Below are 26,925 nucleotides of genomic sequence, written 5' to 3' on the forward strand. Positions count from 1 at the left end.
CTCTAATATAAAAATATATCTAGGACTTTCTTACAGCCACCTGTTGTGTTCTCCCTTAACTAAAAGGATATTCTCACTCTCATGTGTTCAGTTCACCTGTGTTGTACGCAGTGGGCATGGCGGAGAAGGGCAGCCCCTGTGCCAGGAGGCTCGGCGTGGCCACAGAGACCACCGGTGTGGTCAGGCTTTGTGCCACCTGGGTTCCTGCTGCCAGCCGCTGGGCGTTCTGCCAGAAGAGGACACCAACATGTTATTCACAGCGCAAACAATTTTCACATGTGGCCTCATACTAAAAGACTTATTTCGATGTAAATTCTGACATGCTGGAAATGGAAATGTGCGTATGGCTGGATTCATTATGATGTACCGAGTCAAGTAAATCTCAAAGTCAAGTGGATTTACTATCAGGAGGTTCTTGATATCATGCATCAAAAACAGTTTCATTGTTTTGTGTGTGCCATAAACAGACGTATTACATTAAAGGCAATTTATCCAACCATATATATAATTATGTATCAGGTCAGTTTTTTTAAGGATTTGTTTTGAGCAAATCATGCTTTTATAAGGTAGCAACAGTGAGAGATGACAGGAAATACAGGAGGGTGACTGACATTAACCAGGGATATTGCAGTTTATAGTCAACACTTAGGCAACCAGGGCGCCCCATGGGTTTATTCTTTAACAAGACTTTAAATTAAGTCATTAAAGCACAATTAACTGTGCTTTAATTGAGAAAGTGTCATATTCACTACTTATGCATCTATTTTTAAACAAATCATTTTTAATTATTCTGTACCGTTTAGAATCATTTCACAAGAAAGGTGTACATTTCTCATCATATATACAACTATATAATACTATTTAGGGCTGCAACAAACAATTATTTTCTTTATCAATTAATCTGCCCAGTATTTTCTCGATTAATCAATTAATTGCTTGATCTATAAAACGTTGGAAAATAGTAAAAGACAAGATCCCAAAATCTGACTTAATCAAATTCCTTGTTTTGTCCAACCAGCAGGCCACAACTTTCAGGTATTCAATTTAGTATCACAGAACAAAAAAAACCAACAAAATTCACATTTAAAAAGCTAAAAGCAGTGAATATTTATTATAATTGTTTTTTCTGATTAATTTTTTGAAGAATGACATATCGATTCATTGACTAACAATTTCAGCTCTAATACCATCTACTATACTGTACAAACAGTACAAGTTGTGTTTTATAAATTATAACTGTTGAGTCGTCCATGCAGATTAAATCAGGCACTGGAAGTTATCTCCAACCATTGTGACCCAGATCCTGTTTGACTTTTAACTCAATGGAACGCTCATCTCATGTTTCTCCAGTGGATGTCACCACAGGTCTTACAGTATTTTGCTTGCTTTCCATGCTTTTTATGTTTCAATCATTCATTTTCAGAGAACAGGGAACAAAGCTGCTGCTTGCTCAGTGATTGTACATCACGTCAGTCACTTGGATGACAAAATATCTAGTGTTTCTCAAACACAGGTGCAACAGACATGCTGCTAAATCTGTGAAACTGCTACCATGAGGTTTTATTATCATGTACATGCACAGAAAGACACAAATCTCTGAAGCAGCACAACAATCTGGAGTCTGGTTCAGCTGAATTCTAACACTGATAAAATCAATGGAGGGCCTTTGTAAGGGAAAAAAGGTCCTGCATACAAAAAGCCAAAGATGCAATAATTCTGATCTGAAATTACTCTTCTGAATTGTGAGACCTTGTGAATGCAGATTATCCTGGGAGGAAACATTGTCTGAATTTACAGAGAGAGAGAGAGAGAGAGAGAGAGAGAGAGAGAGAGAGAGAGAGAGAGAGAGAGAGAGAGAGAGACCAGCGAGCGGGGCCCGATTCAATTAACTGCCTTTCTGAAGAAGTGAGGAGGGGTGGCAGGGTGAAAGTGATGAAAATGAATCACTATCCTCTGGAAAATGAGATTCTTGCCTGTCAACTTTGAGTGGAATTGTAAAAGGGGTGCGACTGACAATCCGCACCAGCAGCAGAAAGCAGCAGCCATCATCCATCTCTCTGAATAAATTCAGCTTAAATTGAAATGAGGTTTTACAGGATAACAAGCGTTCTCAATCAGTAAGTTGTACGTACATTTTGTATAATAATCTATTTTTTTTAAAATGTTTATATTCATTTCATAATAAGTAATGTGTGTTTATCGTATGTAATTATGTATGTCCATATAATGTCAGAAAATAATGAAAAATGCCCTTTATAATTTCCCAGAGGCGAAGGTGACATATTGACCAACAGTCAAAAACCCAAGTATTTAGCATATTATTATTATTTATGTTTTATTAATATGTTATTCTCATACATGACAGAGAAAAACATTTGCTTGAAAATAAGTGAAACTTTTGATCAATTATCAAAATAATTTATGTTAATCTACTTACAATTTTTAACACGTGTAACATTTGATTTCAAAGTAAATGCAACCAAAGATTGGGATGCACACAATCCTGAAGCATTAAACACTTTAAGTTAAGTGTTGGCTGCAGATGCTTTGGAGCTACATATAAAGATGTGACTGAGGAAAAACATTTCAGTGAAATGCCTTTAATGTAATGCCAGTTAGTTTGTAAACATCTCTTATTGAATATTTTGGTGGAAGGTGAAAATGAGTGTCAGTGAAGGGGGAACATGCTCCGCGGCGCTTCGCACCACAATGCCAAGTGAAGAGACACCCATGCTCTACTGTAAGTGGTATCATATGATGACGTAAATGGGCCTGGTTCAAAACTGACAGGATTACTCAAAGACAATTCTGCTAAAGCACTGATTACTGTGGGGGTCTGATTATCACTGCGAAGATCATGATCCTAACACCACAACCATGAGCCCTGAACCACATGCAGTCAGGTGGGAACCACAAGCTGAAGAGTATCCCAAGAAATGTCAGTGGAGCAAGACCAAACCAATGAGAAAGTCTTTTACAGTATTTAACCATGCTAATAATGTCCAGACAAAGTGAATGACATGGGGAAAAATCACCTCGTTTACCAATTCCAGCTCATCCTCTGTCTGCAAAGGGTGGTAACAGAGATAGTTACAACTCTATATTTGTAAATAATAGTAAATAGAGCAATTAGAAAAATAGTGGCAGGCTACTTTTAGGTTACCTATGAAATAAATCAATGTATGCTAATCGTTACACTGAATGTGTGGGACCTGAATTCACAGAAGGTGCCAACACTCTGCCTCCAATCACCAGGGGACAGCACACGTGAAAAAGTTGAAAAAATAATCTAACCACAAGGTCCATTTAGTAGCTGTTCTGCAGCTTTTGTATATATATATATATATATACATATATATATATATATATATATATATATATATATATATATATATATATATATATATATATATATATATATATATATATATATATATATATATATACACATATATATATATATATACACATATACACATATATATATACACATATACACATATATATATACACATATACACATACATATATATATATATATATATATATATATATATATATATATATATATATATATATATATATATATATATATATATATATATATATATATATCACAAGATCTTCCACAACAGTGGAACAACAGTTTTCTGTTTTTTACAGTCCTTAAACCTGCAATAACTTTTTTTTTGGCCGCACAACACTGACATATTTTCACTTTATAAAGTTGATTTTGTGAACAGGTTATCAAACATATGCCTATTGATACAGCTAGCAGAGACAGAGCAACATTAGCATTTATTTGGAGTTGTGTCTCTGCGGTCACTTGATGATTGTAATCCCAGTATTCCTTTTAGCTCTGTTTTGGTCTGCCCCAACTCCTGAGGGGAATATCTTGCTTTTCAGCTGCTAAATTGCTTTGTTCACCTGCTAGTCACTAATTGTGTCTGTCTGTCGTTTGGTGCTTGGCAGGTAGAGTACAGTGGTTTATCAGAGCCTTGTTGCTGAAATAATGTCAAGAGTGGTTAGACTGAATCAAAACATTAAAGTTGTGAGCTGTAAAACCAAACCATTGAGCTGAGAGGAACTGCAGGAGATAATTCTCGGTGGGTCTGTCTGACAAACAAGAAGTCCTGTGATTCATTGTGAATATAGAAATATTTCAGGTGTGCAAAAACAAAATGGAAATTTGTAGTCTGCAAACTGCTTAGGAAGATTGTGTGACAAAATCAAAAGCTCCAGAACAGCTATTAAATGGACCACGTTTGTTTTAGTCATAAGTTATAGCTTTAAGCTAACGTGGGTGCATGTTTAGTTAAAAAGGTAATGAGTATGTCAGTGGGGTAGGCTGATTCATTCGAGACTTTACTAACTTTGCCAAAATAAATAATGAGATGTTGAACATAGAGTGGAGAGCACAAATCTCTCTTTACTAAAAACACAAACATAATGGCAAACAGCCTCTAACAGACTGTTTATATTCTATATAAACATTGTCATAGTATAAATATGTAAATTCTCAATGTTTTTGGTTAGTTTTCCATTTCATTGGACCAGTGAAGGCATGCTTTTCTGAGATCAAATGAAAATAATTTCTATCCTCTCATGTCCCCGATACCTAATTGGACCTGGTTTCAGGTATCAGCTGTCTGCTTTTCTAATTGCTGTAAGATCCTTACTTTTTATAATTATATGACTAAGCAGGTTAACAAAAGGCATAAAGTGCCATTTTTTCACTGTATAAGGTTCAAAATGTTAACTGAAAGTACCCAGACAGCACAAGTTCGGCTTGGTTAAGCTCACCATCTGCATGAGGCTTTTTCCGCCCTGTGAGGTGATGACTCGGAGGTCTGGCTTGCGGCTGTTGACCATCTGGGGGCTTGGAGGTGGGGGTGGAGACTTGGCCGGAACTACTTTCCCTAGACTGTTGCCGTTGGAAACGGTGAGTAGGCCTGGGGAGGCCCTGGCACTGGTGTATCCATTAGCTGCGGGGAGAAAGAGGTTCGAATGGACAGAAATCAATAGGAATATCAAAACAGGTGAATGCAGACAGCGGGGTACGGAAACTAAGTGCACTCAAAATTGTGTTAAAATAATCCACCACAGCTTTCTTTCCCAAAGTGTTATTCTATTCTGAGACACTAATTTAAAGATATGTCAACGGTGACAGAATAAAGCTGTTTGTAAAAGCTAACGTCACCTTATCCGGAGTAAAAACCCAATCTAAAAACAGCTAAAAAGATGATTTCAGAATCTTTTTTGTGTTGGTAATTATTGGACATGATGTCAAGATTCTTTCAAATGTCAACATTTCGTCAAATAATAAATATGATTTGGGAGCCAAAAGACCTAAAACAAAGGTGTTTATTTTTTTATATTAAATATCAAATGAAAATTAAGCATACAAAAACATTTTCCTGTGCAAACATTCAAAATAAATGGACAGTAACGTGCCATATTGTTAAATAGTGTTCTTTAAAGCTGCTGGGAATCCCATGTATGTCTGTTCATGTTACTGGTGGCATCCCCTGATCCCTTCAAGGCACAGTCACAGATGGTGCAGACAGGAGAGGATTTGGGGAAAATACTCTAATACAGAACAGATACCAGAGGAACTCTTGGCGTTCAAAAAGGTAACAATAAACCAAACTCAGAATCTGAACATATATAGTAGTAGAGTACTCACGGACTGGACTTGGGCATCCTCCATTTGAATTATTCAGCTCGCCTCCAAGAAGAGCTCCTATTGAAAACGAATGAATAGAGTAAAAAGCAAAACAACACTAGAAGCTTTCACATTGTACAAACTTCTATTCATTCTGACAAAAAAATTTTTTTTAAATTACGAAGCAACAATGTGTTGAAACTTGTACTGTCAGACCACATACTGCAGCTCTGAAAAAACTAATCTACAATATAATCAAAAACTTATTCCAAGGTCAACAATTACTTTTCAGGGCTGACCCTGGTTTGCATGACCAGGGTCCAGAATTGAGACCAGAATTGTGATCTGGCCAACGGAGACTCATATATGTGAATAAGTGTAAATGAAAGTGTCTTAAATCTCATTTGGATTTCATCCAGATATGACATACTAGAAATGACAAGTGTAAAAGGCAATATGTAATTACAAGCCACACTTATTAACTACAGTTCTTCAATGCTTAATATTTGGTTGATACAGCTAGGAATTAATAATTTAAAAGACATCATGACATGCTGCTTTTTGGATACTTTTATATAGACCTTAGTGGTCCCCTAATACTGTATCTGAAGTCTCTTTCCAGAAATTCAGCCTTGGTGCAGAATTACAGCTACTAGAGCCAGTCCCACAATGAGCTTTACTTAGGATGTGCCATTTCTGTGTCTGTAGCTTTAAATGCTATTGAGGAGGAGAGAGGGGGGGGCAAGGTGGAGGGTGGGGGTGTGGCCTTGACCAACTGCCACTTTGCTTGTTTGCAAGCCATGATGTCTCTCTCTTTCTCATGGGCGGGCCAAATTCTCTGGGCGGACAAAGCAGAGAAAGGGGAGGTAACCTTCCTCCTTATGACGTCATAAGGAGGAGATTCCAGATCGGCCCATCTGAGCTTTCATTTTCTCAAAAGGCAGAGCAGGATACCCAGGGCTCGGTTTACACCTATCGCCATTTCTAGCCACTGGGGGAACATAGGCAGGCTGGGGGAACTCATATTAATGTTAAAAAACCTCATAAAGTGAAATTTTCATCCCATGGGACCTTTAAAGGTCAAAAAAGAATTCTAAGTTGGAGGAGGAGTGAAGTAAATGTCACCACTGCAGAATAGTCCAGTGCAGAGGAATGTGCACCACTCCCTGAAGAACTAATCAGCTCTTGACATGTAATGATAAGGAACTACATACAATATCCACTGCAGGTCTGTGAAATAATAACTAAAAACAAGAGCTACAACATTACAATATTATCCTTGAGGAGGTAAACATGAAGGGGAGTAGATAGTGTAGAAGTAGAAAAATAACTTAAATTTGAGGCTGTAGCCAAAATTACTACTTTAGAAGTATTCCTTGTTTTTCTTCATGTCAGAAATATCTTTTAGCAAAAGGAAGAGGCTGGTCGATGGTTTACAGTCTGTTTCTGCTGGTATTTTAAGTCTATGGACGACTTCAGTCTTGCCACACTAGGTAGAGTATCACTCGCTTACCTGCACTGGCTGGTCGCTGTGGCAACCCAGGAGACAGCGTATTTCTCTGAAGAGCCGGTTGCTGTGGCGACAGGAGGTGGGTATCCGTGAGCGATGATGATGTTACATAGGAGGTAGTTACCAGTGCGTTGCCAGGGTTACTGAACTGCAGTGTGCTTTGATTAGACGCCTGGACTGTGACTGGCATGGAGAACGTCTGGGGCGGAGCTGTCGACTGCTGCAAAGTGGGATGCAAGAATTTCACATTTAGTCTTCATCGTAGGACAACTTCTCATCGCTCCGTTCACGTTTTTTAGACAGCACATTTGCACACATATATACAGTATCTTTGGTAAGCTAATAGTGTCTTAAAAAGCTAATATCCAAGACAATGTATCTAGTGGCTCTAACTACAGGTTAGCAACACAAACTTCAGAATTTATTTTACTGTCCTAGCTCAGCAAAATGGAGAGTTAAGCCTGTACGTGTTTGATCACCACATCCCAATTACTTTATTTCTCCAAATTCATGATAGAATTTGTGTTTAGATAAAAGTAAATATTAAGGATCTTCATTCTACATCCTACATTAAGTTGAAGCTGGTCCTTAAGATAAAGTGCAGCAATAATGTAATGCCACTGGGGCAGTTTGATTTAAGTGAGAAATACAGGTGAGTATCATCAGCATATAGTAAAAGTAAGGAGTGGACTTTTCAGGTCTTTAAACAAAAGCTGGACACATAAGGCCAGGAAGAACTAACAAACTGTGCAGCCTAAATGGGAAAGTTGAGGTTGAAACAAAACACTCTGGTGTGCCAAGCGTATTAGCCAAGATGGATTTACTTTATAACATAATATAGTCTCCTTAACTTGCTTTAAAAACTATGGCAAAATATGACATTGGCCAAAAGAAAACCGTTTACATATCTATTGTCTCATATGATGATCCAAAGTTTCTGGTCTTCTGCAAAACACCCAGTGAAAAAAGTGTGAAACAACTAGTTAGCCGAACTTCACCCCAGTAGCTGTTTCCTGTAGGTACTCAAACCAAACACTGAATGATAACAGACAAAAGTTTGTAGTCTACAGTCAAGAGAGAAGCAGAACAAACAGTAATTACAGTATACTATATTACTTACTCCGTAGCGTTTGAAGAGAACATCCAGGTCCTCTGTGGTCTTACGGTATTTGTCATCATTAAGGGGACTTTGGTCGATGGAGTCTTCACCATCCGGCTCTGGACTGTCACAACCATTGAAGCCTTTCTTTCTCAAAGTCTATGAAAATACATTAAAAAAAAGTGAGAGTAGTGTAAAATCAGTCAGTTTAGTTGCTTAATAAGCTGGTAGTTTTTAAATCGCGCCAAACCCGATCCTATATTTACAACACCAACTCAGATCCGATACTTATCTAAATGTTATTGTAACTACTTATTTGCGTCCTGATATCTCTTGTACAAAAGGTGGTCACAATTTTACCAATTACGTGGAAAACACCTGTATGTGCTACCAAGCACATGCTGCCTCTAGTGTTTGTTTCTATATAAAGGCTACAAGGTGGCACTTAGGATTTATTAATCAACCAGATAAGTGCCCCGATTTTTAACTGACACCCATAAATAATAGTTGGCATTTTATCTCCGTTTAAAGGTAAAGTCTCCCTGTAATAATAAATGTTGCAACACATAAACTAAATGTTTTAGATGACCTAAAACTTTAGCAACTGAACTGTAAATCTTAACTTGTACACAAACGCTGCTGTTGTGATGAATTTACCTCAATAATGTCTGCATTGGTTCGGCTCTCGTGAGGCTCGTTGTACTCTGTGTATTTGAGCAAGACCTTGTCCATGTCAGTACTGGCATACTGGAATAGCTTGTTTGCGTGGTTGAAGATGATCAGAGCGATCTCGCAGTCACACAATACACTCAGCTCGTAGGCTTTCTTCATCAAGCCAAACTTTCGCTTTGTGAATGTCACCTGAGAGAAAGTTGTGAAGAGGGAAACGAGGCAGAGAAAAAAAAAACAAAAAAAAAAAAGGTATGTGACTACATACCCTTCATTAAAAACTACTAAAGAATTCAGGTATACAACTTGACCTTTTCTGTGTATAACTGATCAGAGTTTCTCCATTTCCCCCTCTTTCAAGTCTGTCAAATATTATTATAAATAGGTCTTCGGTGATCCTCACAAAGTCTAAAATTGCAAGTCAAATTGAAATTCCCAGTTCAAGAGAAGAAGTTAATGACGTGAGAAAATATATAGTCACATTACTGGCAGACACACTGGGTAACAAACTCAACAAATAGTATTTTTCTGTCAGAACAATCACTGAAACACAGTAGAGTCAGGTTTCCGCATTAATAATAAATGAAGCATCCTTGTTTTTGTGGACCTTTTATGACTCCTAACTATTAGCACAACAATGAAATACAGTAGCTTAACCTGTCACTTTTTTATCATTTAATACTAATACAACCAGTTTTATGCATTGAAAGTAAATGCTCTGAATTTTGACATTCGTTGATTTTATTTTTAGCCTTGACTCTCTAATGTTGTGTAAAACTACTTCAAACAAAAATAATTGGACTAATATATTACAATTTTGATATCACAAATTACAATACATAATAACCTATGTCTCCTTGCAGGGACCCAGGTTCCATTCAGCCTAAGGAGATTGTTCAATCCTAGGTGGGATAGATAAGCACATAAGAAACTTATGGGTCTAAACTAGTTTAATGATAGCCAGACAGATTCTTCTAAGAGGATGGAGGAATGAAGGGGTGCCTTTAGCAGCATTTGAAAAAATGTCATACAAACAGTTTGCAAGATTGAATGTCTACACTAGAAAATGGGTAAAGTATTTACGCTTTCTAGAGGGCTCCTAAGAAGCCATGTACTGTGGAGAGGCATATGTACTTCAAGAAGACTTTTCTGTTTGATGCTGACTTTCTTTAAGTAATTGTTCCCTATTTTACACTGCACTTTAACTTTTACTCTTGTATATAGCCGTTTTTATATTCTTAACTGTTTTAACTACTCTTTAATGTTTTGTGTTAAGCACTTTGAATTGCCTTGTTGCTGAAATGTGCTATACAAATAAAGCTGCCTTGCCTATTGTTTTGTCATATATGTTTATTTTGTTTGCAGCTGTCTATTTTGTTATTTTATAGTATTGAATATTATGGTTATTATTTCATCTTCATTTTTGTATAAGTAAAGCTAGGTTTATGGTCGCCGCTGTGTTCCGGGCGCGAGGTTCCATAAAATGACATCACCACGACTGTCGTTTCCAGCACGAAGGCTTCGCAAGCTGTCGCGGTGCATGGTCGTGGCGCATGGTCGCGCACCTCAGAATTTTTTTAACTACGCGCCCACTGCGCATGTAGCAGCGGCACACTGCCGCTCAATCAGCTGTTCATGAAATGTCATAAAGTCGTAATTACACACGGCTCGAACAGTCAGCCGCTCTCTCTCCCCTCCGAGGCTGAAAAACTGGAACATGAAAACCGCACTCACATGGGTCCCGTGAAATATGACAGCTACAGTTATCGGAAAATAGCGTTGGGCACACTGACTTTGATGAGTGTATCAGACCCCAGATGAGACAAGAAGCTAACGTTAGCAAACGCTGTGTGGTCCCTCTGCCTCTGATGCCCCGCTGGCCACTGTAGGAGACAAAAAAAAAAAAGAGACGCTGTATTTTCTCCGACACGCTGTATTAACGTTACTGTTTAAAACGCTTTCCAGGTTAGTGGGGGTGCATACCGCTTAAAACCAACATTAAAAACATAGTAATCTTTAAAGAGTTTAGTTTTGTTGCTAAACTGTGTGTAAAATGAGCGGTGACGTTAAATCATCGGTTTCAGGTAGAGATGGTCCGATACCATTTTTTGCTTTCCGATACCAATTCTGATACCTGAACTTGCGTATCGGCCGATACCGAGTACCGATTCGATACCAGTGTGTCATATATTTTATTATGTTTTAACAGCTGTATACTACTATCCCTGTATATATGTGATATGATTTCTATCTTTGTTGTCGGTCTGGCTCAGGTTAAACTCTTTGTGAAACATGAATGCCACAGAACTTTCTTTTATTCCGCAGTTTGACAGTCAGTTATAAAACGGAAAAAGAACATAAACTACTTTAACGTAGATTTTCTTTAGGGCTTCATTATGTGGTATCGGATCGGTGCATAAACTCCAATACTTCCCGATACCAGCGTTTTAGGCAGTATCGGAGCCGATACCGATACTGGTATCGGTATTGGAACATCTCTAGTTTCAGGTAACGGCACTCTAGGGTAGCCTACCGTCTATTTGCTGGATTGTTCCGAGGTAACCATCGGTAGCTAACGTTAGCAGATAAGCCTGTTGACAGCAACGGTAGTCTTCACATTTATGCACAATGACACATGAAGAAAACTTGCTAAAAAAGTAACTACACGCTGTTTAGGTAACGTTACTGTTGACGTTCAAACAGGATGTGTGTGTGTGTTTTGAGAAATATCTTTATACTGCATTAAGGCTATATTTGTTTTATTTTTATATTATTTTATTGACATTACCTGTTTTCCCCGTTTTCATACATACAGAAGTTTAGTTTGCTAAATATATCACATTTGTTTAGTTGGATATTGGATGTGAAAAGAAGGAAATGGTTCTTACATAACATTGCACTTTAGATGTGTGTTAATTTCCCACACCAGGAGTAATTTATATAGTTGTATTTTATAGCGATCAATTATCTATTTAAAAAATGTTCTATGCAAAATGTAACATTTTCTATTAAAGGAAAAGATAGAAAATAAATATTTGTGTGTGCTGTAAAGTGGTTAGAAAAAAATGAAATCGGTATCAGCTAAAATCGGTATCGGCTGGCCTAACTCAAAGAAAATCAGAATCGGCCTATAGAAAGTTGTAATCGGTGCATCTCTAGTGTGATTCTTCGTGTACAGACCACAAGGAGTCAAACACCCTTAAATATGTGTTCAGAGAGAGACACCACACTGGGAAAAGAAAAAAACATTTTGCTGGAGTGTGGAAAAATACGAGAGATCGTTTTGTCAAAGCTAAAAATCAGCTTCATGTTGCCAGGCAACCTGCTTTCCTTTACTTCCGTTCTCCTCTTCTCTACTAATTCTTGCTTATTTACAGATAATCTTGTTTGTATGCCCTCTGGTGTTTTGGGGAATACTGCAATAAACAATGCGTTGAGCATAAACGTATCCGTGCATGCTCGTAGTGCACGCGCCAGCTACGGTGGCCCGAGCACAGTGTCGCGCTCGAGTATACCCAACGCTTAAGTGGTGATGATGAGTGGGGGAGTTGTACGTTCTGTATTTTGTTATAAGTCGAAATAAAAACTTTTAATCATAAACAAATTAATATCACTGGGAATGTGATTGACTTCTCTCAGACAAGTTGTCTTTTTTTGAATTCCCTCCAGCACCATTAGATGTGGTCCATACTTCTGTATTCTGACCTACTATACATACAGAACACTATTTGGTCCAACTAGAGATTTACATTGTGGCACAATAAAACATTTGTTAATGATGAATGGGTTTATTTTCAGTGTCACAGTAGAGGTCAAAAGCCCAGAAAACTGGACTGATTTTCCATTAACCAACTATTCAATAGTGAGGTGGACAGTTATAACCTGAATTCAAACTGACTTACCTTTGTAATTCTTTGCCATGTACCTTAACATTATGTTTACACAGATTGCCATATTTGAAATGTAACCATTTTTCAGTGACACTTTTAACTTAATTATGCTGCGTACAAATTATTCTTAATATCTTACGTTGCAACAATTTAACTGATGAATGTATCAGTATTTACTGAAAGACACAAAAACGTTAAAAATACAGAATTAACATTTTTGTAAGACTACTCATCCGACCCAATTTAAAAAGACGGTTAGGAAACCAAGAGCCATTCTGAAGGAGCTGCTGTGATTGTGGATCTAAAATAACAAACAATGCAGCATTTCACAGATCTGGGCTGCATGGCAGACAAGCAAAAAGAAAGAAAAAGACATGACTCATGGCAATGTGCTTGGATATTGAAAGAAAGAAAAAACATGTGGAGGACTGAGAGCATTATGCAAAATATTCTGTTATGTGATAAAACCAAAATTGAACTTTTTAGCAGTGATACAAAGCACTTTGTTTGGCAGAACCAAAACTCATCTCATCACTCACGCAACACCTCCCCTACTGTGAAGTGGGGTGGCCACCTCATGCAATGAAATCTTTGGAGGAGAAAGGAAACAAAATAAATGGTCCTGAAAAAAGGACAGCCTGTTGCAGAGTTTACCTTTCACTGCAGCAAATGTGTACATTTGAATGGGACAAGCATAAAGCCAAATCAACAATCATCTGTGATTGATCTCCAGATAGCCGAGTTCCCCCAAAATATAAAAATCTGCCTGGTGCCTTTGATTGGTAGTGAAAGATAACTAAAACCTCACAATCACTCAGTTTACATCAGTAAACTGCACACATTACTCATGTGTCATACTTTTAATCTCTGGGCGCACTATTATATGTATTCAAAATACATTTTTACACATTACTGCCTGTAAAATACTACATTTTAGTTTTAAAAGCACTCAAAATAAAATGATGGAAATGTCTTGATGGACTGTAATGTACAACAGTATTGTTTTTAAATAAATATCTAAGACAGCTGAATTTTTAACTGATCACTCAATTTCTAAATAAAGAGTCCTGTGGCACCCTACTCTGATTCAATCATTCAAATTAAGTTTGGCCATATTAAGAACACATTAACTAATATTTTACAAAACAAAAATGCAAAAGAGATTATTGCTGCATCTAAACAGAATACAGTCTAACATTTTAAAATTGTAATCATAAGCTAAAGAATAGACAAGATTATAAATCTGATGAGACATTTAATACCAATTTGTGGTACTTTTAAGTTTTCTATACTCTGTGCTACAGACATATTTTAGAAGGTACCAAAAAAGGATGGATTGGATTTAAAGCACTAAAAATAAATTCCCTATACAAAAGGTGTTAACTGTATTAGGAGTAGGCCTAATGATCCAAAACACTTGTTGGTTGCAGCCCTCATCCATAGTAAGCCATAAAAAAGACACAGATGTTTCAAACTAAGTTGAGATTTACCTGCTTGTTTCTTTCATCAGTGATCCGTTGGATCTGAATCTTTTTCCTACCCATGATGCTTTGCAATTGTGGAGACAAATTTCGTAGTCAGTCAAGTGGAGAAGAGACTCTCAGAGGGTGAGAGAGGAAGTGCAGTCTACTACCTCTTACTTTAGCCCCAAAACATTTAGACACAGTCATGCATCCGAGGATACACGCACACACACATTTCTCTGCCCAGGTGTGGTGAGGCAACGCTGTCGACTCCTTTTACTGACGGGGAGGTGAGAGTGAATAGTGGGTGCTGCAGAGATGTGTGATGTTGAGACGTTGAGGTCCTCAGTTCATTGTTTGTACAACAAGGATGAAAATGACAAACTTCCCTGCAGCTGCTGTGGTGAGGAGGGCAGCGCTCCTCTCCTGCAAGAGACAGAAAGGTTACTCAAATATACAAATATCAAAACGAGATGTGAAATAAATAAAATCGATGATATTAGTTAATGAGGATCATGCATTTATAAATGAATAAATCATTATGTCATGTGAGAAATAAAATGACAACATAATCTAATTTAATCTAAATTTACTTGAGAACAACAGAAACCACAATGCTTTCTGATTATTACAGCAGGTGGTCACAGACACACATTAAAGGTCCTCTGACATGCTGCTTTTTGGATGCTTTTATATAGACCTTAGTGGTACCCTAATACTGTATCTGAAGTCTCTTTCCCGAAATTCAGCCTTGGTGCAGAATTACAGCCACTAGAGCCAGTCCCACAATGAGCTTTGCTTAGGATGTGCCATTTCTGTGTCTGTAGCTTTAAATGCTATTGAGGAGGAGAGAGGGGGGGCAAGGTGAAGGGTGGGGGTGTGGCCTTGACCAACTGCCATGCTTCGCTCGTTTGCAAGCCATGATGTCTCTCTCTTTCTCATGGGCGGGCCAAATTCTCTGGGTGGGCAAAGCAGACAAAGGGGAGGTAACCTTTCCCCTGATGATGTCATAAAGGGAAGATTCCAGATTGGCCCATCTGAGCTTTCATTTTCTCAAAAGGCAGAGCAGGATACCCAGGGCTTGGTTTACACCTATCGCCATTTCTAGCCACTGGGGAACTCATATTAATGTTAAAAAACCTCATAAAGTGAAATTTTCATGCCATGGGACCTTTAAGGCAGTGTTTCTCAAATGGGGGTACGTGTGCCCCTAGGGGTACTTTGGAGTACTGCAGGGGGTACGTGACATTTTTGCAATAATGCTAATTTAAAAATATGTCATACATAATTCCTAAAATAATTATACTATAATAATGAACAAATTAAGTGATGGATTCTAAACATTTGAAATGTAGCATTTAAATGCTTTTGTTTAAAAAAGGCTGTTGTTTAGTGAATCTATCACTGACGGCGCTGTATTCTACCTCTTTATATAGCCTTTTGTTCTACCAAAAATGTTTTGCGCTGGGCAGGGGGTACTTGGCTTAAAAAAAGCAATTCAAAGGGGGTACACTATTGAAAAAAGTTTGAGAAACACTGCTTTAAAGTATCTATCTAGCCAACACTTTGTACCAAAATAACAGGTGAAATACACTGGCATAAGGATTTGGTTAATTCCAGCCTTTACAGAACTCTTAATGTAACTGATTTCTGATTTGATCTCAGGCTTCAAGACGTTGTCATTCAGCCTTCATAGTGATTGTCAGGAGAATTTTTTAAATGGTGGCATAGATAACAAATATTTAGAATATACTACAACAGTGAAAACAGTTTTCTTATGCTTAGTCGTGTTAACATGACATCAATATCATTATACATTGCCGTCTACACATTTGATTGTATCTAAAATTAGATATAATTGTACATTTTTTTTACATAATCGCAGTTTCTTAAACAGCAATTAATTGCTAACATTAGCTAGGTCTTAAGGCGTATGACTGGTAATTGTGGTAATTGAAAAAAAAAAAAAATTGAGAAAAAAGTTTTATGATAATAAAGAGGCGTTGTTTACTTCATAGGCAGTGTATTTGTGTTATTACAATACCTGGGTCACATAACAGTGATATAACCAAAAGACGTATGCTGGAATATTTGTTTAAAAAAAAAAAATATATATATATTTTTAAATTTGACCGAAAGAGACAATTAATTGTACCGCAAAATTTGGAATTGTTACAGCTCTATCTAGAATTACAAATTAGTCACTTAATCTTCACGATAAGGATCATAATGATTTAAGTTCACAGTAGCGCTGCACAGTTAATCATATAATCACAATTCTAGCTTCAACAGTTAATTAAACCTGGTCAGGTGTGATGCTAAAGCTTTGCATTTAGGGTGGCTGCTCTGGTGCATAAATCAAGTGCTCCCTGGAGCTGAATGGAATGGTCAATTAATTGGCAATTAATTAGAAGATTGACAGAAAATCAATTTGCAGCTATTTTGATAATTGATAATCATTTCAGTCATTTTTCAAGGTTTCAGCTTCTCAAATATGAGGATTTCTTATACCACTACTTTTACCTTTACTTATACTTTTTTTGGTGTGTGTGTAATATTCTTAATCAAGAGGAATATGAACTGGTTTGACAAGGCAACCACACCTCTGGAGGTGAAAATTTGACAGTGACTTCAAATGGATCCCGAAGCTACATTTTCCCCAGTCTCACTGCTGTAGTGAAAACTGGAAACAAAACAAGAAGTTCACACTTTCTAAAAACATGAGCTTCCCTAAAACCCATTCTTCTTCCTACACAGAAACTTGGCCCTGTGGCAATTGTGTTTTCACTCCAGTCTTGACCCTCCATGTCCATGCTCTCCTGTGGGATTGTTGTTAGGCCAGATGGAAAATTTGAAAACGTCAGTAAACCACCGCAAACCACATTTCAAAATTTCAGAGAATTCAGCTTGAGAATTAATCAGAAGTTGTAATAAAATCCATCATATTAGATTTAAATCTCAGTGTCATTTATCAGTGCCATGTATTATGTCAACAGTAGCATATGAATATTTAGCCCATTGTATCAATCATATTTACTTTAAGCAATCCATTTTCACTTTACAGTCTGCTTGCCAACTAGATTTCACAAGGGTTACACAGATTCAATTAGTATCGGCACCAATACTGACCTTATTAAGTGGATTAGGTGTCGGCCGTGAGGTAATACAGTTTATTTTTCTATGTCAGCATTAAATTCAGTGTTTTCCCTATTACTATTCATTCTGGCACCAGAACCATCCTTAGCATCATAGGGGCTTTCCGACCGGAGGCATTTTTGCAGTTCTTAGAACTAAACGTTCCTAGAACACTTTTTTTTTGCCGACAGGAAAAAATTGGGGATTTTTAAGTTCCTCTGGCCGCAGTAGTGTACTTTTTTAGCTCCTACTTCAGAGCAGGGTCTTTTCCCTTTTCCTAGGTGTACTTGATTGGTCGAACTTATAGGTCACGCCCACTGCCAACTCGGAACTTGCAGACAGAGCAACAACCAACAACGACAACATTTTTAACAATTTTCACCATCTTATTCATCATTAAATTCACTTCTGACAACCTTTTAGGCGAGAAATTAACTGTTTAGATTTCGAATATAGGCAGTCTTGCGAAAACTGATGCCGAATTGACAATTTGCTTCAAAGTTTTCGGAGTTGAGAACCTCTATGAAGTGAGGCAACAGCCAGCAGGTGCCTGCCCCGGCCTCTAGCTCGTCGCTCGGCCAGTCTTGCTCATACACCTCGCGGTAAGCTGGAGGTCTCTCAGACCGCTCTCGTAAATAAGAGGCTTTTATTTCGCTGTTGACGGTTCATTTGTTTAAATATCACAACACATGTCCATCATAAGATTAACGGGAACCTGTGGTCTTTTCGGAGTTAAACTCCACAAGCGTGTCCTGCGGGGTCTGGTCCGAGTATAATAAAGCCCCGTCTGTTGAGCAAAACATTACGTGAATTACTACGAGAATGGACGGAATGCGGAACTCGGAAAAGTGGACTGATGCGGAGGTGCAGGCACTGCTGGCCATGTACGGCCTCCTCCATGCTGCTTTGTTGTTGTTGTTGTATGTGGCACTAAGGTCTAGTGACGATGCTATAAAGACCGTTGCCGTGCTTGCGTCACTTGCTTACCCCTCCTACCAGGCCCTATGGCCACTTGGCCAGTGGGAATGTAAACGGAAAAAAAGATTTTGGGGGAGAGTAGTTCTTAGAACTGCTTAGAAGTGTACTTTTCCTCTAAAAAGTACAAGTACTATCCGGTCGGAAAGCACCTCATGTTACCCATACAAATTATTCCTACGACTTCTATTTACGTAGTAAAGTATACAGATAGTTACTTGGTATCGGCAAATAAGTGCATCACCAGTTTTTAAGCATTTTCTTCTTTTTTTTTTTTTTTTACATTTGGTGTTAAGGTTTGGTGCCTTTCTCAAGGAGGTAACTGGCACCTCTCCAGCTACCAGTTCACACTCCGTACTTTGGTCCGTATAGGGACTTCAACCAGCAACCCTCTAGTTCCCAACCCAATTCCCTACAGACTGAGGCACTGCCACATTCTTAACTTTTTACAGTGAAAAAAGCTCCAAATCCTTACATTTGAGAAGGGAATCTTTGGCATTTGCTTGATAATTGACTTGAATGATTAAGTAAATTTCTTTTTTTTTTTTTAAGATTATTTTTTGGGGGCTTTTCCCTTTATTGAAAGTGGATAGATATGAAAGGGGGAGAGAGATGGGGGATGACATGCAGCAAAGGACAGCAGGTCGGATTCCAACCCTGCGCCGCTGCAGGACTCAGCCAACATGGGGCGAACGCTCTTACTGGGTGAGCTAGAGGTCACCCCAGATTATGTAAATTTCTGCCGATAATTGTTTCTACAGTATATTATAGCTTCTATTAGCCTAAATTAGCTACCCTCTAAATACAAGCACATTTAGTTGGGAATCACTGCTGTGATTAACATAATTATGTCAAAAAAAGTAAATTTATATTTGAGATTCCAAATGCTACAATATGTTTATACAACAAATCTTTTATGTGATGGCAGCAATGATAAAATACCTTAAGTGTTAAAAAAAATTCCACAAGACATGTAGAAATAGCCCACTGCGAAAGGGAAACATTATTAAAAACTGCTCTTCCCTACTGACTTCACTAATTTTACCACTGTCATGCTACAATATTATCTTTGATTAGCCATGAATTGACCAGAATGGGGCTACACTGCAAGGCTTCTGTCTAGCCTCCCTCTCCCTGACTGCCCTTTGCATGGCTGCCCCCTCATTACTGTAATTGACACGTTCATCCCTCCTCTTCCCCCTTAAGGCGCTGATAGCTCAATTAGGAGCTGGCCAGAGGACTGATTGGAGGCCAAGATAAGAGGTCGTCGCTTGGCTAAAACTGAGCCCTGCATGCAGCCAAACCAAGCTAGCTCTGTGACATATGGGAAGCCAAAGGAGCAGAAAAGTCAAGAACTGTTGACATGTCAATTTAAAGACACTATAGATAGAAGTGTATAATAGTGGGAAAAAGGACCCGGTTTGCCTGATTATCTTAAGAGGGCATAAATTTGGTCACTCAGGTAAAAAAGTGAGCCACGCACGTTATTTGAATCATTCAAGTGATGGTTATGCAACCCTTGAATATTCTTCTGATGAAGGAGAGCGCAATCAAGATTAGGGTAGACATCTGTCTGTTTTGGAGGAGTGTAATTAGTGGCCATGACCTTTAGCAGATTATGCACTAGCCAATGAAATGTGACAAAGCCCTGACATACATGGCCGAGCCTCAAACGTGCCTTGCAGTGGAGTTTGCCCATCCACAGCTCTCAGACAGGGGTTTAGGATGGCCTTAATGGCTCAATTTCCACTCCCCAAAGATGGACAGCGCCATTGATTTGCACTCACATAGTATTTTATCTTAAATTAAAAAACAAAGATTCAAGAAAGGCTTGTTTATTGCTAAGGCCACATGGTTAAATGGTTTAAAAAACAAAAACAAAAAAATGTAATAGCAATAACTTATAAGAACAACTTTTATTACCAATCATTTGCTGTTAAACGACAAACAGAAGAAACACTAGATGGCAGAAGGGTATTTTACAACAACATTAAACGCAACACAAGCTTACAGAGTTGTACTCAAATGCAACACCAGTCCCATCTCTGTTGTTTACAGCGGCAGTGGCCACATTGTCTCAAAGCTAGTCACAAGCTAGTCTCCTCTGTGTCTTTAGCTGCAGTCTATTGTATGTCTTGGTGATAGAATCCTTTCCAGTGGAATACCGTCACTTGCATCGTTACATCCCTACCTACAAGCATTACACACAATTAAAGCGGATTTCTAACCATTGTCTTAATATTGATCAAAATGTGGATTATTATTATTTATTTTTTTTATCTGAAAAAAAAGCACATATCTTCACATTTTAGAAGTTGGAATCAAATAATGACGGTCATTTTTGCTTTAAAAAATGAATTAAACTTTTTTAATAATCGGCCTAACTACATTTCTGTCAACCAACTAATTGACCACTAGCTATTTATTTTAGCTCTATTTACTATGAATAATGCTTTTCACAGAATATCATACCGATCGACTGTTCCTTGAACCATTACCTGACAAGAACAGTAGAAACGTACCATATTTTGTAGTTCTGTAAATGGCATTTTTTATGTTGGAGCTGTGAATAAGTCTCTACTTGATAATAAGCTGTATAATAAGCAAGAAATAAAAATCAGACAAATTACGAGTTGACTGATTGCTATAAAAACATCCACTCAAATCATAAGTTTAATAATAACTTATTTTTAATAATAATAACTGTCTCATTAAACTCTTTTGCAATATATTATTTTCCCGTCTTGCTATAAAATTAGCATTAGCAGGCAAATCAATGAAGGCCTCCCATGAAAAACCTGAGGTCTTACTGTACCTCTTGTACTTGACACAATCAAAAAGGAGTTACAATAAAAATGTAAATCCTATCACCATGACACATTTGTGAGAAGTGGTGAAAATAAATTACAACTTTCTAGACACACCTTAAGTATTTCAACCAACATACAGGACTAGAACTTGGAATGAAAGATGTTGCCACTACTGTATACTGTACACTTAAAGTGATTTTATAGGCCTAGTAGTTAAATGTCTATTTCAATCATTTTCAAAATTCTCATCCATTCTGGTCTCTCCTCTCTCACATTAGCTGCGAAATAAAATATTTTTTCTGGAATTGCTAGAATATACATCGGTAAACAAAGTCAACAAATATCATTAATTGTTTGATTCGTTGTCTGTTTTGTGACCCAAGAGACAAAAGTTAAAATTCCCATACACACAAATGATGCTAACAATATGCTAACAATTCAAGAACTGAATGCAATCTTATGCTGCTGTGGACTTTGAGAAACCCTCGGTTGATTTAATTCTGTTCATCTTGGCAACCACTATATGTAGCTTTGTCAGCTCAAAGTCCTACCCATAGGAACTGCAAGTTTCAACACTTATTTCAAGCGTTTTAATAAAATACTTCTGTTGATGTGATGATACTGTAGCAAAGTTTTTGGGCAGCCAAGTTGTTGATCCTGCTGCGAGGCAAGAAGAGAAATGGGAATCTTTGGGACATGAAGGATTTGGCTTGGACTCAAAAAAAATAAGGATTCAGCAGTAAATCCAAAACACATATTACACATTACAATAAACATGCTGCTGGTTGAGAACTGATTGGTGAAATGTGTCATCTATGCTCTCAATCACTGGGACTGTACTACCTTCAAATGTTGATAGGGGTCCATCTGCAGGGATGGCAAGTGGTGTTTCACTCTGTCAAACTGGCCTACTTCTTGCCAAACCGCTTTGGTATCTACCCTGGGATAGCACCAAAAATCATAACTGCTGATTTCCAGTGCAATGAATGCATACAGCCCCATACTAAACCATAATCAGTGCCCTAATTTGAATTGGGGTTGCTCTTACGGTACAGTACATGTTAAAGAATGCAGTTAGACTTACAGTGAATAAAGCCATGCAAATGCCCTTTGCCTGCCAACAGCAACGTCGCTTGGCATCTGGCATTATTATTAGTTTGTCTTTTGTACAAAATCTCACCAACTTACTACACACAAACTTAAACCAGTGCAGGAAAATATTGTTTTTCTTGAGGCTCTTAGAAGGAAGCTGGAAAAATGCAGCTGGAACAGCTGCGAACATTATGACAGATGGAGTCATGGAGACTGAGTAGGCCCACTGACGGCCGACAGGTACCCTTACACAGGGTCTAATTTGACAGGTTGGAAGCTAAGACTGCTATCAAATCGTGTGTCCTGATTTTTAACAATCTAATACCCTCATTTAAAACACAACCGGGGTTAATTTACAGAGCAAAGGACTTGCTACTTTAAACAGGCCATTTCACAATTTTCAAGTTACGAGACCGACAGCCATTGCCTTCCTTACACTCTCCATATAACTCGGCTATGCGAGCTAACGTCATAGCACGCACTACTTTAAATCACATAACGGACATTTGTATTCAAATTAAAACTATTCTTCTATGTAACATAAATCAGTACAGTGAAGCTTAATTACTTTGCTATATTTAAAGATAGCAGGGTTTGATCTGTTCGAGGAGAAAAGACGCAGGAAGGAAATGTATCACTCCACTTACCCTGAAATATTGCTGATAAAAAGCCGAAAATAAGCCAGTCGCCACGCGCTCCAGGCGTCTTAATGTCTTAATTAAGAATCATTAATTAATTACGCTGAAGCGACGTCTCTAGTTACATGAATCCGCGGCATTTTATTCCATTTAATGTTGAAGTAACTATACAGTCCACCCAGGCATACAGCGTACCCAGTACGATCGACGTCATTGACATTAGCCCGTGATTGACCCGTTGAAAATCCAATAAGAAGCTGACGTGCGAACCTCTCGTCCAATAAGAGCGCAGTGTCACAAAAGTGGGCTGGTCTTTGCGAGAGGACATGACGGAGGTGACGGCCATGTTCTGCAATAGTGTTTGTATCCCTCCGCTTCAGTATTTACCTTTTGCATGATTTTGCATGTGGGGAAAATGTCACTGTAGCCGCACTGTGCCCTGCCTGCTTTCCATAAGAGAACATGCTAGGCCATTTGTTTTTCACGTCTGTAACCAGCACAGCCCTGTAAAGCGGCAAATAGCCGACCGTTAAGACCTGCTAGGGTTGTTAAATAGAGAAATGTTGAGTGTTGGCAGGCGTTAATCGTCTGAATTGTCATGCGGCATGCCATCAGACGTTATGGTATGACTGCTGAAATGATTTTCTTTCTTTTTTTTTTAAACTAGTCGCCTTGTAAAAAAAAAAAAAAAAGCTGCATAGTCTATGTAGAGTAACTAGGAACACATGGACAGTTAAATCAGCTGAGAGGTCTAAAATATGTGTGAGATAAAAAAGCAACACAATCATAGGCCTGCTGTGTAATATAGTGCAACACACATACTATTGACATATGTCAGTGTAGGCATGTAGGGTATGAAGGTACATACATAATCTATAACAGAGCCAAATTAACCCTCTAGAGGGACTATTCCGAACCCAAACCACCCACCCCAACCAAATCTACTTTCCAAGGTATTGTTCAATATTGTGATTACACATTAACTTATTTGGAAAATGCACCATGTTAGTATAATAGCAACTGATCAATTAAATGTTATTCACATTCCCAAACAAAAATAAATTAAATCAAATGACCACAAAATGATTGCCAAACTGCCCCCTTCAGCCACCCCAGGGCAGCTGCACTTCCTGTAGCATAACCCTGTACAGTAGCCTATACTGTACAGTAACGAGCTCACCCATACACAGATTGTTTGCCAATATATATTAACTATAAGTTTGCCTTTGTTTGTTTAGCTGCATGGCTGTATTTGTATCCTCCTGTACATTTGTTCTAAAGTATAGAACAGGAGCTACATTTCTTGTATGTGTTAACATAATTGGCCAATGAAGCTGATTCTAATTTTCAGGGTGCATTTAATGTTGTTTTGATCAGAACAAACAAGCAGTTTGACACAATACTGAAAATTGTCAGTTGTCCTTGTCAGCCAGAAAAACACATTATCGCACCCAAGTTCATTCAAATGGGTTCTACAGTGCAACAGTAGGCCCTATAGCTTGTTAGCTTGCTGCAGCAGTATCCAATTCTTTTTAATGAGAAACAGGCGCTTTGAAGAAGTTTTTCATTGTGTGAAAGAGAAACATATACTATATACTTCAGCTAAATAACTTATAAATTATCGCTTTTGTCTCCCTGAGCTTTTTTAAAAATGTCAAAAGGTTTTTTGCGTTTTAAAACAGAAAGTTTATAATTGAACATAAATGTTATTGCCCTGAGAACAGATATTTTATTCTACAACAGGAGTATTGTGTTGGTATCTGGGTCTCTGGGTGCATGATGAAGCTGTCCGTTTCTGCTTTACCTGCACTGTATTTCAGGGAACAGTTCCACATTTTGGAAAAATAAAGTACTAGTGAGATGAGAATAAGTTTTATGTTCTTGATATAAACTAAAACAGATTGGTAAGGGCTATCTTCACAGTTCAAATTGCAAACGAATGAAGGCCAATGGACATTTCAATTGCAGTTTGAATGGTAAAACTTTGTTTAGCCACTTAGCTAGCTTAGCTTAGCATAAAGACTGAAAACAAGGGGGAAACGTGGCCTGTCTCAGTGCAAAAGTAACAAATAATTTGGTGTACCACCTCTAAAGCTCAGTATTGACATGACATATCAGGGCAGTTACTCTACTTGTCTAACTCAAGCAAATAAGTGCATTTGCCATTATGTTTAACTATTTCCTCAATTCGGAGTTGACAAGGTACATGAACAATGCACAGGGGGTAGGTGGTGAGGACAGTAGGAGGCCAATTGCAAATTTTAAAATATATTATAATATATTAAATGATCCCGGTCATGACAGTTGGCTCTTATATAGGCTACCAGTGAGAAACCAGTGGACACAGTTCATCCTGTAACTGAGATCACGCCGATGTGCACCAAATCTCCAGGGAGTTAAAACAAAAATTGCTTTTAAAAAACGTATTTCTAGTAACAAGCTGCCAGCATTATTCTTCTTTCCTCTGGGTTTCTAGGCAAACTTGTGTCCTAGTTTAAAAACAAATGCTGTATCAGATCTAATGCTGCGTACCGCTGGGAATAGAGTGGCTGACAGAGATAAAACACGACATGTTGAAAAAATGCCTCATACGAGACATCTTGGAATAGAAATTAAGTATCAAAAGCTGGCTTGATTTGTTGGATTCAAAACCACAAGCTACAATTAGGCATACAGATACTATAAGTCATGGACACCCAGCTCAAGCATGGACATCACTATGGACAAGGAGAACAGTGAAGCAGAATAGTTAAGCAGCAGAGAATAAGAAGAACCATGTAAAGAGATCTAAACGCCTCCAAGAAAAGCAGCTAAGAATTTCAAGAATCCTGTGATGACCTGGAAGTTTTGAGAAGTTCATAAAAGTAATTTGAGTCAAGTCCAGCAGTAAGTAGTAACTCAAAGTCTGTAGCAAAATAGTGTCCAGAGGCAGACATAACAAATGAAATGCAGGGTACAGAGGGCAGAGAGATCAGGCCGCAAAGGAAGGAAGTTCAGCTGAAGAAACTCCAGAAAGAATTGGCCTCAGGCTCCTCAAAAGAACAGAGTGGGCATGTGTTAAATGTTCTACACCAGCTGAGAAAACGTTTACAGTTCAATAGCTTTAACTATTTAGTGTGGTGGCTGCTGTTGGTAGAGTAGATTAATTACAAGGTTGGCAGTTTGATCCTTAAACAATTGAGCCGTCTCCTCTGTGTACAGTTTCACTGCTCACAGTTACAGTTTCTGCAATTTGGTATTCAGTGTTTGGGTCAAGGACACTTCAACAGCCAGTGGCTTAAGTAAAAAATGTGAAAAAGCAGAGAATCTTAATCAACAAAATGTCAAGGATGACTCAAATTCCAAGACTTATTTCCATTGTGGCGAAACTCTCTTCACGAGAGAGAGAGTAAACTGTAAAGAGTCTATAGAAGCTTCTCTGAAAAGAGAGTTTGTTAAGAGATGTGCTACCTGGGTAAAAAGCTTATTTGATAATGATGTTCAAACTTTAAAAAAAAATAATAATAGTATTCTCAATGAATATGTGAGGAGGATGTTACTGTAGAACTGTTTCAGCAGCATGCCACTGTTACTAAGATCAGCTTCATGCTGCTTGCATAAATTCAATTTAATTGACATACACAGACAGTATGTATATACAGTAAGCATCCACTAGGAATGGAAACCTCAATATAATACTGCAATGTGACAACAATAGCACTAATAACAGCCTAAAAATTACATTAAAGTTGAAATAAACATGTCTCTGACACACTCTCAACAAACTTTTAATATTATAAAATGTCCAAGGTAATATGTATTAGAGGACTATTGTACTGGAAATACATTGACATAATTATTGTTTTCAGTCAGTAGTTGTCATATGGATAGAAGTCTGTTTTTAGTTAATTCAGCAAATGAAACACCTGACAAATCCAGGTGCTTAACTGCATTGAGGCAACAGTCTAATACAACCAGCAATGTGAAAAAGAAAGCTACA

General features: G+C 37.9%; 1 protein-coding gene across 6 annotated transcripts in view; it reads right to left on the reverse strand.

The window, feature by feature from the left end:
- The window catches only part of LOC144529454 (myocyte-specific enhancer factor 2D homolog), a 29,600-nt gene extending 6,442 nt beyond the window's left edge, over positions 1-23,158 (reverse strand). For 5 of the 6 annotated variants that reach the window (XM_078268552.1, XM_078268550.1, XM_078268549.1 and 2 more), the window contains exons 1-8: positions 22,956-23,158; positions 14,324-14,722; positions 8,932-9,135; positions 8,296-8,433; positions 7,179-7,395; positions 5,687-5,743; positions 4,804-4,985; positions 97-226 (exon numbers count right to left, since the gene is read on the reverse strand). In XM_078268552.1, coding sequence (XP_078124678.1) covers positions 97-226; positions 4,804-4,985; positions 5,687-5,743; positions 7,179-7,395; positions 8,296-8,433; positions 8,932-9,135; positions 14,324-14,377 — 982 coding nt within the window. In that variant the 5' untranslated portion in view covers positions 14,378-14,722; positions 22,956-23,158. Of the gene's footprint in view, positions 1-96; positions 227-4,803; positions 4,986-5,686; positions 5,744-7,178; positions 7,396-8,295; positions 8,434-8,931; positions 9,136-9,790; positions 9,846-14,323; positions 14,723-22,955 lie in introns of all 6 variants that reach the window. The other variant, XM_078268551.1, reaches the window with a different exon arrangement.
- Positions 23,159-26,925: the final 3,767 nt, after the last annotated feature.

This window comes from Sander vitreus, chromosome 14 (assembly GCF_031162955.1).
Source record: "Sander vitreus isolate 19-12246 chromosome 14, sanVit1, whole genome shotgun sequence".
In the NCBI taxonomy this organism is placed as follows: Eukaryota; Metazoa; Chordata; class Actinopteri; order Perciformes; family Percidae; genus Sander; species Sander vitreus.